The sequence below is a fragment of the Atheta coriaria genome, unplaced genomic scaffold, assembly GCF_025399875.1.
Source record: "Atheta coriaria isolate IRGN ID8LTWV9N9 unplaced genomic scaffold, Caltech_Dcor_3.1 hic_scaffold_6_pilon, whole genome shotgun sequence".
Taxonomy (NCBI): domain Eukaryota; kingdom Metazoa; phylum Arthropoda; class Insecta; order Coleoptera; family Staphylinidae; genus Dalotia; species Dalotia coriaria.
Window position 1 is genome coordinate 7,983,857 of NW_027045448.1, and position 14,819 is coordinate 7,998,675.

Sequence of the window (14,819 nt, forward strand, 5' to 3'; positions counted from 1 at the left end):
TGCTAGAATGCCAGCAGGTGCACGTCTCCACTCGACCACCGAGTGTTTTTGTTATTGTTATTTGATTCTTCTATTTTATTCAACTTTTTAAAAATAACAACGCAACACAACAGCCAACAAAGGTAGGTTGTACCTGTTGTAAGGACCAGGATTAAAGACTTATGTCGAATATTGTTGTATTTCAATGTTCCAATTAGGGAAATAAATTTTAAAATATATTTTATATAAATTAATATACCAAAATTGTTTTACACATATGTCACAGTTAGTTTCTTTCTTACTTTAAGTTAACAATAAATTTTAAATATTCATGCATAAATGTTGTCTTATGTAAATAACATACGATAAATGTTCAAATCTTGTAACTATGGGTAACAAATACAATCGTGGCACAAAACTAAGATGTTCATCCCTCTTGTTATCTTTAACTTTTAAAAGACAGTAATAAATAAATTTATGAAGAAAACATAAATTGCAGCTACTCCAGTCGGTAGCAACTGGTAAGTTGATTATATAATATTTTGACTAGAATTCGGGTACTCTCCGAGACCGCTTCACACCATTCAATCGTTAAGAAGTGTTTTTGATGTTGGACTAAGTAGATTAAGTGAGGCTCCAGAATGCATTGGGTTTCTTCGAATGATAAATGTTTTGAGGCCTGTTGATGGTATTAGGTTTGTGCAGTTCCCCTATAAAGATAAGCAGCAACCATATTAATTCAAATCTTGGAACTTTGAACTAAAGTGCTTACTATGGACTATTACACTTACATTTTTGAGCCAAGGTAACTCTAAACAATCTTCCATGTTGATGCGTTGGGTCGGCATCAAACATAGCAACCGACTTATAAGATCTTTTGCTTCAATTGAAACATTGCAGAAATATTCATCCGGAAAACAGTAATCACATTTGAGAATATTTGTCGTTGTCTCTTCAACAGAGTCGTCCAAGAATGGCGAAACCCCGCTAAGGAGAACGTACAGAAAAACGCCAACGGCCCAATAATCGGTGTGTTTTCCAACCGGTTGACCCAATACAAGTTCTGGGGAAGCAAATTCTAAACAAGCTGGGGGAAGTATGATACTTTTTGCGGTGTTGACACAATCACCAAAGTCAATAAGCTTGATTTGATGGGACGCATTTGAAATATCTAGCATTACGTTTTCCGGCTGCAACAATGAGAAGTTTTAGACCACGCTAAGAGAGTTATGTGCAGAAGTACCTTCACATCCAGATGAGCTAAATTCTGCCGATGTAACCATGCCAAAGCGGAAATCAACTGCCTGCTGTAGTCACAAACTTCCAGTTCGCTATACACTTCACTTTGAATCAAATAGTTGTACAGATGTACCCCACGGACGCTATAAAATACACAAAATATTAATTTAATTTAAAAAAAATAATAATAAAAATTTAAATACGTACATTTCTAAAACAATGGTATCGATGCCCGGGACGGGTGCGTTGTCGAATAGAGCCATAGCATGAATGATATTTGGGTGTTGCATCCCCGCTAAGAGAGTGTATTCCGCTTGAGTGACTTTATGTGGTTGTCTCCGACGAAAAATTTGCTTGAGTGCAACTTCTTGGCCAGTCCCGCGATCCTGCGCCTTCCGTACTATGGAAAAACGGCCTCGATCTAACTCCTCACATTCAATATATCTCCTTTTAAATTGTTCTTGTTGCCATCGCAAATTATCAGCAACAGGCAGGGTTACCGTTACACTATGTAGAGATACTTGTCTGTTAGGTATTGTGACAATTCGGAAACTGTACGCTTCTCCAGGTATCAAACGCTCCACTGTATAACTCAATGAGTTCAAGGGTTGGTCATTGTTAGGTGACAGCCATTCACCCGTACCGATCTTGCAATATTCAACAAGGTACTGTTGGTTTCTATTAGTATCATTTTCCCATTCAAGTAAGACACTTGCTGAGGATATCACTTGAATCTTAGGCTCTTTCAAAAACGGTAATTTTTCAGATACAACAAGATTTGCAGAGCATTGTGCGCTCCCAATTTCATTCGCGGCTATACAAATGTACGTCCCTGAATCTGAGTTCCGAACATTGTTGATTGTCAATGTAGCATTCCCATCCAATTGGCTAAGTTGAAATCGTCCCCCATGGCGCATCACACAAGGATCTGGTTCGATCTTCCGCCATGTTATCTGACAAGCGCGACCGCAGGGTTTTACAAAGCAGGATAATACCGCACGGTCGCCACATATCACGGTGGTGTCTTGAATCTTATCAATAAAATCAGGACAGGAAACTTCAGGAATCAAGTTGTCCTGCAGTGTTGACGCATCGATGGATCTTCTGCCGTGTGGAAAACTAGGTTTTCGAAATCGAAACGACCACGCTTTTCGGTTGCCGTTAGAAAGCACCTGTGCAGGCAACCAGGCCTCTTGTTCCGAATTGGAATTCGTCCTCACGAGGTACCCCTGTGTGGAATCGTAACGAATCACGGTGACTATTTCACCGGAAGATAATTCGGAATGGTCGTTGATCAAGCGCGCTTGCGTTCCCGGCGCCATTACGTGATTATCGTACTGTTTCAAAGTAAATATAATTAGCACAACGCACACATCCAAATTATGAACAAATAAAAATTACATGCGTGCAGTTTTAGTGTTTATTGATGAGACTATGACTATGATTATATACTGTTTTAGGCGAATGATAAATCAAAAGTGAAAGTTAGAATGGTAGTTTTTAAATTGTTAGAAATGTTAATAACAATCATGCTCACCCCGTTCGGTGTTGTTCTTGTCGGAACCATCAAATAAAACTATTTACAGTTTCACATTATATAAAATAGAAAAGCCAAGAAAAATTTGAATCAAATAGTTTCGTAATTTAATGAAAACATTATACAATTAACTCTAGATTATAACAATGTCTCGTATCACAGCTCATTTTTTGTTAACACATTTACATCCCATATTCTGGCGCCATGTAACGCAGATTTGAATGTTTAAATTTTTGGAATCGCGTCAACGACGACCGTTCGATGGTCATTTGACCTACAAGGTAAGAAGAAACATCAGCATGCATTACGTCTACGAAGCTAACAGGCTACCATTTTCGCGGTTGCAAGGATCGTGTTTTGTTCTTTGGAGAGCTTACCGTTGCGGGGGAACTTTCGGACCAGCGCCGCGAGTCCTCATTGCTGTTGCCATCGGTCACAGCCATCGTCGATTCGCTTTTATGCTTGCCGAACAAACCGTTCAGTATCCGCTTTGATTTGCGGTGTTCCTTGGTGTCTTTGTTGCGCTTGGCCATTAGCTCTGCGTCGGACGGTATGCTGATCGTATTTGCATGTTGTATTGGGTTTATACTCTTCTTGCCACTCGTTGGTGGAGGCGGTGGCATGCCGTATCGAGCCGGATTTGGAGTTGGAATTTCAAATGCGAAAGGCGAACTAAATTAAAAATTAGCGAAAGAAAAAAAAATCATAAAAAATCAAAATAAAAAACTTATGGTGTGTTAAAAGACAAGTTAAACTGTACCCAACTACAAAATAAAACAAAACAGAAAGGCAAATTCATGTTAAAAGCCCAAGCAAACACAAGTATTAGGAAATCACTCCAAAACGTCATTCTCATTTTGAATCATATTATATTTATATATCAATCAATTAATATGTAATGTTATTTATGTACAATCATACACATTCTATATACACCGTCAAAAAGTAAATCGATTTAACTCTTGAAACATAATTCAAGTAAGTGTCTTCGGCAACGCAGGATATACAATTGAATTAATCACTTACTCTGCTGCAAGAATATAAATTACAACGACCATAATAATTATTATTATATTCATAGAAATTCTAGATGAGTATTTGGGGTATGTTTATGTTTATTCCTTTGTGTTCTTACTCTTTGCTTTAGACTTTAAGACGTTTTTAGAGGTAAGAGTTGTCGGGTGATACGTAAAATATTGTGACTAGTATGAGTCAACAGATAAAATCGCGTCAACACATCCCAAGCTCTCAATTTCTCATTCGATATCGCACCTCCCCGAATAATTTCTTCACAACAACGGACATCATATAAGATTTAAATAAATTCGCTTCACATCGTTAAACTACGATCACAATGCAATCAATCATATTTGTAGAGATATATCGAGACAAGAAGTGTTTTTGCTTGAGCAAGAAAGACAAAATATCAACCAATTGTTTTGTTCATGTAGTGGCAATATCTATTTATGATTATATATATTTCATATGCATAGTAAATATAAAAATAGTAGATATTTCAACTTGCAAGACTCGTATGTAATTCTTTCATTGCTACGACTTTTTAATTTTTAAGTGTCATTTGAAAAATGATTAGATATCTACTATTTTAGCATTAGAACGTTAATGTTGGAGTTTTTGGTGTTGTGTGTTTACTTGTGATTACTTTTATGAATTTCAGACAGAGCGAGAAAGTTTACATAATTTTATCTTCTTCTAGTTTGTCGAATGATCATCATATAATTTGTTAAAATACCCGTGTGATACGTTAAAAGTTAATGGAAGTGTGTTCGTGTATTTATCGGTGCCTACATGTTCTTTTTTAGTTTAGCGTATGTTTGGTAATGAATTGTACAAGCTGCGCCACGCGCGAACACCACGTGTAATCGTTCGTTTCCATAAATAATTAACAATTTTACATCCACGCACACCCTCTAAATACATCTCAAATTAATCTGCAGATCTGTTTCAATGTACCGGAAACGAGAGAATTAATCATTAGTCCCATCACCACATCACATTTAAATACATTTTTACGATTTGTGTTTACCATATTAATGTGTATCGCATTTAGTTTCTTTGTTTAATCATAGTTATATAACAGATAATTAGAATCACAACCAAATCAATGAAATGCAACGAGAACGCAAACTCGCTCATTCTACCTCTCCCCAAGCATTTCGCCTCAAACCGTTTTACCACGAAACCAAACGCAAACCACCCCAGTGTTGTTCGAATTTTAGCAACATTGTACTCACGAGTCTCTCGTCAGCTGATTCTGATACGCAATCGGGCTTTGGATTGCTTTTAGGAAGTTTGTTTGCGACTGCAAAATAGCGTCGATCGTCGATTCCCATTGCGCGTACATTTCCGCCGATGGCGCCTGGCATTGTAGCATTTGCATACTTCTGTTCGGATCGGTAGATTTTAAAATAAACGACAATGGCTCACTTGGTTCTGGTTTCATGTCCATTTTATTCATCTAAAAATCACAAACAAAACATTGAACACACAACATTTTCACAACTTTTCATTAAAACATACCTGAATATGTGTTTTATAGTAATATTTCGGACTAGTAAATTGATTCTTCCTGCCCGATGACTCCGAAAAGATAATACTTTGTTCGAATAAGAACACGTGAAGTTCTTTATTTTTACCAATGTTGACGTTTGAGTTTGTATTCAAGTCGGTGACAATTAATGCCCCGTTTAACAATAGTTTCCCTTGTGCCGTAATTTTACCCTAAAAATCATTTAATAAGTTTTGCCCATCATTAAAAGTATTAAATTAGAATACCTCAAAGCCCTGCAGTCGTCCAACGTCCATCATATCATTTGCAGACTTCGGCACAACAGTCATCACATGCAAAGCTTCTCGTAGCATCTTGGCTTCTTGCTCAAGTCCAGCCCGCTCAGTGTGCTTATGCAGATCCTTCAGTAACAGCTGATACTTCATGATACGCTGCACTGGTTTGATAAGCAGATCGCAGATTTGCAGCTTGTGGCCGAGATGAATTCGCAGTTCTTCAAAGTATGTATCAAGATGTTCCGACACTATAAATTCGCTGACCGGTTTGTTTTTACAGTAAACGACGTACATGTGCAGTTTTCTTTCACATCGCTTAAATAAAGGACCTAATTCTGCAGGGTGATCTAAACATTTCTGTAATTCTTTTAGAAACGTTCTGTAATGGAAAATATACACAACAATTAATAGATATGATTAAATAATTTTTTTTTGGTACATACTCATTGTGCCAGCTATAAATATTTTCAATATTGCCGAAGACCATTTTATCCTTTCCGGATTTCAGGTCATCTGGCATTGGGATCTCGCAGTTCTCGTCCTTCATCGTTGGTATATAACCGTCAATGATCAGAGCCAAATCTTGCACATACTTCTGTTCAGTTTCGATCAATTCCTGCATCACATAGCTGCGTTTCTCGAGATGCGTCTCCTTAGCGTCGGACGAAGAGCCTTCCTCGGCATGTTTGTTGTCGCTTTCGTCGCCGCTGTATGCCGTCGTAGCGTCGTTGGAGGAGCATTGCGCAGATAATTCTTTATGTGCGTTCTCGCTGTCGCTCAAGCCATCGGGCTTAGCGTCGCGTAACAATGAATTCCGCTCCTGGTTCTCGGTGTGTTGCTCCTATAAAGAGCGCGCATTATTTCGAGCTCAGTCAACAGGTTTGCAATATTATGCAAATAAACATGCGATGAAATACGGTGTGCGGGATTAATTATACGTGCCGTCCAAAAATGAAATATTTAACACAAAGAAAAAGTGGGACGAAACCCATTTCTCGATAAAAAAAAATACAAACCAAAATACAACAATGAAAAACAACTACAACCATGCATACGTAACGAAAGTAATCAACAACAGAAATAATCATGTAAGGAGACAAGCTGAAAATAAGTGAAAATTCGCACCATTCGCTCCTTAACTATTTGCTCTATCTCCGCTAAATCGGCCGACGTCGCTCCTTCTAGCGACTTCAACGTTAAACTAGACACCTAAAGACGCGACAAACACAGAGAATGACAATGTTAAGACAATGCAATTACCATGAAGTATAACCATGGAATAGTAATGATCATGATTAACGAGAAGGAATTTGATTCCTCTAATGTAGAACAGAGTATTTACCCTTTTGCTGGGATTCTCCTCGATGGGCGGTACCGCGCTCGTTGTTGCGCCGCCACCAACCAAAATCGGCTCCTGAATAGGTTTCATCGGCGGCGGTAGTTCTACTTCATCGTCAACGTCCTCACCGCCACCGTTTGCGATCTCGTGTGTCAGCCGGTTGATGCGCACCGTGCGCTCCTCTTCATCTTCGCCCTCCGATACGGACGGTTTGTTGCCCATATCGTTTGGCACCTAGAAGAATAATAAAGCACACACAATCAGCGATCTGATTCGTTACGTTCGAATGAGTTAATATTCGACGAGTTGCGACTCGAACGCGTGCGCGCATTTTCAAGTATGCACGCATTGCGCGCTCGACTCGAGTGCGACCGGAAAATGATAACTTTATCAGCGGCAAACCCGCCAATCACTGCGGCCGTCCAGATCAATTATTTCGCAGTGTTTATTGCAGGGGCTTTACATTTGCTGTGATAAGCAGTGCAAATATGACGGGTTCCTCAAAGGCAGCACGTCTCAAATATTGTTCTAGGTGATATCAGTGATCAATGATCTACACATCATAATAACTGTTCTGCACAATATTACGCCACTCGAATCCCCGATAATAAATTATTGACAGAGGTAAATTCGGAACATAAAACCTTGTTCCCATTAAAGTTCAACAAATAGAAAAAAGTTGACATTGTAAAATCAAATATCCGGACACAATACATTGACTTGTTAATGGCAAAACTGGCAAGTAAAATAGTACAGTGTTAATTACCTTAATACGTTTGTCCGATCCGGTCTTCTTGAGCGGCGGTCTATCGGCCGTCGACTGAGTCTTCTCCACTTTGCCCTGTGACAGTTTCCGCAGTTGTGGCGGCAACCATTTCCGGCTGGAAAAACAAAGCGCATTTATTGGCTCGGCTTTCATGTCAATCGCTCATCGCCACAAACACAAGCGAGCGCTATCCCTCCGCGTGCGGACAGACACATCAATGCACATCTCCCGTCATCTTGCCGGCCCGCGCCTCGTCTCGTTTCAGCATAATGATTGCGTCACCATGCGCGACGCCATTTTCCATACATATCTCGCACAAAAACAACCACAAAGACCCGACCGCCGACCCCGAACCGTATAGCTTACATTTAAATCACACACATAGAAATATACAAACGGAGAAGTCAATATACCTGAAACTCTTCCGCCGTTTGGGATTCAATTTCTCATCGCAGCAACTCGAGCAATGCGCTCGCAAAAATTTACGCACCGCACTCATTTTCACGTGCCGCAACTCGTGAAATGAATATTTAATTACTAAAGCAAATTAAGCACTACTTTGTCTTATCTCTGACACCGTCCCGCCTTATCATGTTTTTTTATGATGAGTAATCACACTTAAGAGTGAATCTGGAAACTTCACTCGGAATTTAATGACGCATTACGCGAACGTGAATAAAACGAAAACTTACTCCCACACCTGTGTTGACACCTCCAGAGTTCACAACGGTTTAAAGTTATCCGACTTGAGAAAGGTTACGGGCGTCAAGTGGCCGAGCGCGGCAGGAATAAATTCAACCGAAACATTTTCTTAGCATTACGTAAAAATAATGCTAAATTAATAGGTGTGTACGTGTAGGTCATAGGTGGACTCGCGTGCGTATTGTTCCGGCAGTGTTTCGCATGTCCGCGTGTCTCTAATGGACCGACACACGCCCTCTTTGCATAACGCTTAATTACTTTTCGTTTTGTACGTTTTTGTAATCGTGAGAGTGTGTGGCGTGAGCTGGCGGTGAATATGAGCTCAGTGCACGACATTGTTTCGGCGAAAATTCGGTCGAAGGATTTTTATTAATATTTGTAATTACTCACCCACTAAATCCGCGACGTTTGTTCACCGGTGACGAAGTGTTGATGGTGCTTCCCTCGTTACTGCTTGGTGTCGGTTCTGCAAAAAAAAAAACACAGACGTTACACTATCCATTCAACATGAGGAAGTGGCATTATTTGTTGATAAGCATTGTTTGGTGTTTGACCAAGCGCACCTTGTTTTAAATACTTTTGCACTTTGTCATACACGTTGCGCATCGTCAATCGCGGTGGACGATGGCTATGCGGGGATTCCAACATTATCGTCTTATCTTCCATAACACTTGCTACGAGCATATTTTATCAGCATCCGGCGGCGGAGTAATCACGAATGTTTTAAATTGCGATCACATGAGACGACCGTCACAACACTGCAAGTTTGCATATGAAATGAATTATGAATTGAAGTTGAATCAGCGCAAAAAATGGTTCAGGGCTACTTTACTTGTAAGATCAATTACTGTACTTGACATAGAAATTGATTTCCTAGTAAAATCCTAAGAATACTCGAGTATATCGGTACAATGCGTAGGAATTTCATAATAAATATAGTAATCCAGCTCCTATTAATAAATCTCCGCGTACGAGAAACACACGCGCCGCCGTCCGAGTTTTGAAGAATGTTTAAATATTTTCGAAAATGTTGCGACTGATTAATCGCATCCTAATCTTCGGCAACAGGCGCGCACGTAAACATACGAATGCGTTCCACTTCGGAGCGATGACGAGTGTGAGTTAAAATTGTTGCACTTGACCAAAAATTCAAAAAAAGATGAACTAAGGCATTATTCGTCCGTTTTCATCAACGACGTAGTTGCGATAATTTTAGAAGCTTTCTCGGACATTTTTGCTGCCACAAACTACACACACACTTAGCGCGAATCTATAAAATTTATACGCTGCCTCGATTTACACTTATTTTGTATTTTATGTTTTTATCGAAGCTCGCTTGTCGCCGCCGCTCTGGTATACTATTCAATTACATAAATCACAAACAATACAACGACAATTGCACAGCCATTGCTTACATTGACCGGTTGAATGTGATGTTTGATGTGCGAATGATCACTGTTTTTTTTTGTTCGCGCGCCCTTTCACCGACTTTTTACAGGCGTCGGCGTCGCGTCGCCCGCCGGCGCACACTTGATAGCACCTAATTAATCTGCCAGTCAGCTAATTGCAGCACAATCGATGTATAGGTGTGCACGCACTTTTTTTTCGCAGGATAACGCGCGCCCGACTTTGGATTACTGACGAAAACGGCGCGCACATCCGTACGCACTTCGTATTCGTTCCGCTTCTGATATTATATTAAATATATTCATACTATATCAAGATACTCGCGCCGATCGTTCCGAGGGGCACCGAGCAGAATATGTGCGGTCTATGACTACACGCTTTTCGCGCCACGGCCAAATAAATGCCGTCGTGCCAGCATAACTCGCGTCGATTTTTTTTTCAAACCACAAACAACACAACTCGAGTCTCCAATGCACACAATTAACTAGCGCGTTTTGTCACTTTTGCATGGCTAATGAAGGCATTTGTGCAAGTATGAGAGCGGCAAATAATTCCATCATGTTATGCTAATTTTTGATGCAATTTGATGTGGGATTTATCTATTTAATCATCAATTTTTATGGCTTAATAGAAGCATAAATTAAATAAAGTAACACGTTTTAGAAAATAAGCTCTTAGGCAATAAAACTGCAACTCCCGATGACAAAAATAAATAAAAATACTTGGAGAACAATTAAGTAATATTCTTAACAGCTGGGAAAAGACCGCAAATCAGGAATCGGTTACGCATAACGAGAGGGAACATTGCGATCTTATTTTCCTCTTGTGAACTAAAGATGATCTTTTATCCTATACTAAACCAATATCCCTTTAACGTACTTCAAAAAGTTTGCAAAACCATGTAAAACGCTTGATATTGAACACCTTGTGTCTTTAAAAGTTTGGCTTTGTAAAGTTTTATAATCCACATAATCTAATTATTTGCAATTATACGATTTTTCATAACTTTAAGCTCTAATTCACGATGTAAATATTTACACAACACGCAGACCAACCGCGCCATAACGGGTAAGCAGACATACCATTAATCTTTTTCTTTCTAGAAACAAAATTAAATAATGCTGGTTTGTATCACAAAAAAGAACATCAAACGCAAAATTAGAATTGACTTTAGTGCAAAAGAACTATAACTAGCGCTGATACAATAAAATTAATTCAGCCCCACTGATATTGTTAAAGTCGAACAAAACGAAACTACTAATTGAGACATTATTTTGACGCATGTACACAACCTTGTACGAACATGTTGGCCATTTAAAGCCATCCGTTTCGACGATAAGTAATATCTAAAATGATATGCTAATTTTCCCGAGTCGGTGCTTTTGTTTAGTTTGTTGTTTCAACTTTTCTTTGAATACGCAACCGTCGGCGGACAAATAAACGTAAGTCTTCCAGAATAAATTGTCCGGCGCTCATCTCACGTCTATTATTACGAAATGATTTAATAAACGCGGCTGTTGTCATTTGCATCCTGTTTATGCGCAAAACGCGCGCCATTATGTCCTGTTTATTATTTCATTCATTCCGTCATGTTTAGTCTGAGCTTCCTTAATTTTCGATTGATTGATAAATCGACCACTTCCGCCGCGCTTTTGCAATTTTCGCTTGGAACTAATTGCCAAGAATCTTCGGCGTTTGTGTGTTTTACATTTTTCAAAGAAATTAACCTTAACCTTCAGTTGTTGGTATAATCCTTATTAAGTGAGTGAAATTGAGCTTTTAGGCACGCGGAAAAAACGTTTTGTATAATCCACTAAACGACATCATAAAAGTTAGAAGAAACGCATTATCTTAGAACGCATATGTCAACATGTTGCAATAAATTTTTTGTGATAAATATTCATTGAATTATGACAAACTGATGCTTTTATTATTATGTAATGAATATTTCAAACATTGCAGAACTGCAAACATATTCTCGTGCACTAAAAATACAATGTGAATACGCAAACTGTCACCGAGCAAAAATGATCTAAACGTGAAAAGCGAAAGTAAAATGTCGTGATTTATGTCCTTATACGACTTAAACCTAGATAAACTAGTTGTTGCGTGTACAAACTGCGCTTTATGTAGCCTGGCATCGCGGATCTGACGTCGAGCGTGTATCTTGTTGATATAGGTGAGACACTAGGCACGATTTTAATTTTAGACCGCGCGAGTCGCGACGAACGCCCCGAGTGCCAAAAGGACACTCAATGAAATACAGGCGCATATGTGCGTGTGCGTCGTTTTTATTTTATTTATTTAGTTGTTGCTCTTTGGCGGCGCGCCAGATGAGAGAATTTGCGACATAAAAATTGTTTCGAAATTCGCGCGACATTCTATTTGGAATGTACCTTTTTTGTCAATTCTGATCAAAACGCCGTAATTCCTGTCTCGAAATAAAAATGTATTCGGCGGAGGGCACGAGCTCGGTCGTTGTGCGGCCGATGACGAATCACAATCAATACCAATGTTTATTTGTGTGATCGATATTTGTTATTATGTTGCCGTCCGGATAGAGCCATGCTTTGAAGCGTACACGCGTTTAAATAAAGACTGTAATAATTGTGGCAAATTCGATGCGAGTCACCGTCGTAAAAACACACCTTTTTGATGTATAATAATGTACACGGCGTAAAATTTAGTTACACTGGCGACCACCAGATGTTTCAAACTTTAACCTCGTGCAAGTCTCAGGCGAAACATCGCAATGAATGCAAATAAAAACGATTTTTGAAGAAGGAATACGCGCGCCTTGGCTTTCCTAACGGAAACATAATTCAACCTGCAAGATGTCTGATTTTATGTCCAAATATGCAATCTTGTTTCGTAGCAGGTTTGATCTAGCAACGCAGTTATGTAGCGTTACGCACGTTCGCAGCGACAAATATGGACGCAATATTTTGCAATCGCTTGGAAAACAAAGCAATCGTTGCTCATTGCTGTATCTAATCGCCATCGCGCAAATGGAGAAAGATTAAAGTTTACGTTCGTGGACCGCGATAAATTTGTTTCACGCTAGACACGATGTGCGAGGTGATAAAGTTTAATATTTTTCAAGTCGAAGCTGGTTTGCGTTGTCATAAGCTACACTATGCCCACATAGGTGCGGTAACGATAAATCATGGCTATTTTTTCGTTCCTTTCTTAGAGCAGCAGGGCGCCACCCCCGATCTACTGCTCCTCTCGCGGGCACAGCCAGTCGCAGAGAGAGGATGCTACCGGCGTTACCGCCGCCGCTCCGGCTGGCTGGCTGCTGCTGCGGGAGGTCGGGTCAAGGTCAGCGCGAACCTATTGATCCCGCCGCGGCGTTACCCCCGCGTCTTTTAGGGGGCGGCGCGCGCCCGCACACACACGTGCCGAAAATCATCACCGTCGTTGTCGTTGTCGAAAAATTCAAACGGAAGGGCGCACTTACCGTTTTCGTGATCGGCGGCGATGCGTCGCGATGGGCTGCTGCGTGGTTGCGGCGGCTGCTTTAGCACCGCCAACGGTACCAGTCCTTCGGGGACGCCACCACCAGACGAGGTGTCGTGGTCGGTGCCGCGTGTTGGCATTCGCACCAGACAATAGTCCGGTCGGCTGGGGCACACCTCGACAACCTCCACCTGCTGGCCCTTCGTCACCGTCAGTTCCTGTGAGCCGCATGCGGTGAAGTCGCTGACCACCCATGTCATCTCCAAGACTCCAGTCTGAAATTAATATAGAAATGCTATAAAAGTCAAAATACATAATAAATTTCGTCAATAGAGAAAATCATCCCGCTTGCGAAGAGGGCAGAGAGATGCGATGTTTTCAACATCGATTAGCTATAAATAACACGTACATTGACACACACAGCGCACACAATTCGGTGACATCCACCGCAGCACGCGCCGTCGACGACCGGCAATAGAGGGGCGGTTATATTGGCAGCGGCAGCGCTGCTGCCTCTTTGGAGCGTGCATGATTAGATTTCCTAATTACCATCACGGTTTAATGAGGTGACCGCGCGCGCTCTGGTTCTGAACGTACACAACCGCAAAAATGGTTTCCGGAAGGCAACCGCCTGACCACCGGAAACACCGAGATTTATTGTTTGCAAAGCATATAAGAAGAATTTCATTATTAACACTAAGCAAATTCGAGATAACGCTATACTAATTCATGTTTTGCATGACAGCTGCGTCAATAATTCAGCGCACAACAAGTGCAATTTGTGTAAATTGCTAACAGCGTGTATATTAATTTAATTATGTGTTGGCCGTGTACAACTTTCCCTTTATTTTCCTTCATTTCATGCATTTTACGGCCGTTGAAATGAGCTGCAATGCCACCCGTACTTTCGCCGTCGCCATCGCAATTGAAATTAAGAATAAAGATTATTAAACTTTGGCAATAACATAAAAATTCCATTAACGAACTGACCAAAAGGTCGTAAATAACGGTAAAATGTCACCGCGATGCGGTACAATCGCGGCGCAAATCTCTGATTTCGGCTCTTTTCGCGGCGAACAACTGCATAAAATGCATATAAAAAGGGTTTTACCTACAATACCAAAAAATATATATATAAAAACAAGCTATAAATGTAAGCGAACAAGTTTTTTAAACCCGGTGTGTGTTGGATAGAAATTTAAAGCAACGTAAAGTAGGAAGACTGCGTAAATAATTGGCCGCCGCGCGCATTGGCTTTTTTTTTCGCAATCATAATCAATTCGCAGCGCGCACAGAGAGCTGGCCGAGCGTAATTAAAACGCGTTTAGAAATAGCCGCATGGCTTTCGTGTCAACAAAAACCGGTCCCCGCCTGAGGTATTTTAAGCTTATTGATTCGCGTTTAAAAATTGCAAACACTCGCAACCGGCGGTAATCAGTAATAATGCAAGGCATCGGTTGACTGACGGCTGCGGATGCATTATTTAGTCAATAGGTAACGATTTTTTCGGCGCCGAGAAAATCGCAAGATTAATATTTGTTTTGTCTGTATGTGTATGAGTGTGTGTGAGTGTTGATGTAACTGTT

General features: G+C 40.4%; 1 protein-coding gene across 5 annotated transcripts in view; it reads right to left on the reverse strand.

The window, feature by feature from the left end:
• Positions 1 to 202: 202 nt before the first annotated feature.
• trio (trio Rho guanine nucleotide exchange factor) overlaps positions 203 to 14,819 on the reverse strand; it is a 51,772-nt gene continuing 37,155 nt past the window's right edge. For 3 of the 5 annotated variants that reach the window (XM_065306549.1, XM_065306546.1, XM_065306548.1), the window contains 14 exons: positions 13,235 to 13,508; positions 8,758 to 8,833; positions 7,666 to 7,780; positions 6,903 to 7,133; positions 6,686 to 6,769; positions 6,004 to 6,401; positions 5,552 to 5,939; positions 5,297 to 5,497; positions 5,011 to 5,234; positions 3,133 to 3,427; positions 1,426 to 2,555; positions 1,223 to 1,361; positions 771 to 1,169; positions 203 to 689 (listed from right to left, as the gene is read on the reverse strand). In XM_065306549.1, the coding sequence (XP_065162621.1) occupies positions 564 to 689; positions 771 to 1,169; positions 1,223 to 1,361; positions 1,426 to 2,555; positions 3,133 to 3,427; positions 5,011 to 5,234; positions 5,297 to 5,497; positions 5,552 to 5,939; positions 6,004 to 6,401; positions 6,686 to 6,769; positions 6,903 to 7,133; positions 7,666 to 7,780; positions 8,758 to 8,833; positions 13,235 to 13,508 (4,080 nt within the window). In that variant the 3' untranslated portion in view covers positions 203 to 563. Of the gene's footprint in view, positions 690 to 770; positions 1,170 to 1,222; positions 1,362 to 1,425; positions 2,556 to 2,839; positions 3,030 to 3,132; positions 3,428 to 5,010; positions 5,235 to 5,296; positions 5,498 to 5,551; positions 5,940 to 6,003; positions 6,402 to 6,685; positions 6,770 to 6,902; positions 7,134 to 7,665; positions 7,781 to 8,757; positions 8,834 to 13,234; positions 13,509 to 14,819 lie in introns of those variants that run through there. The other 2 variants (XM_065306547.1, XM_065306550.1) reach the window with 2 other exon arrangements.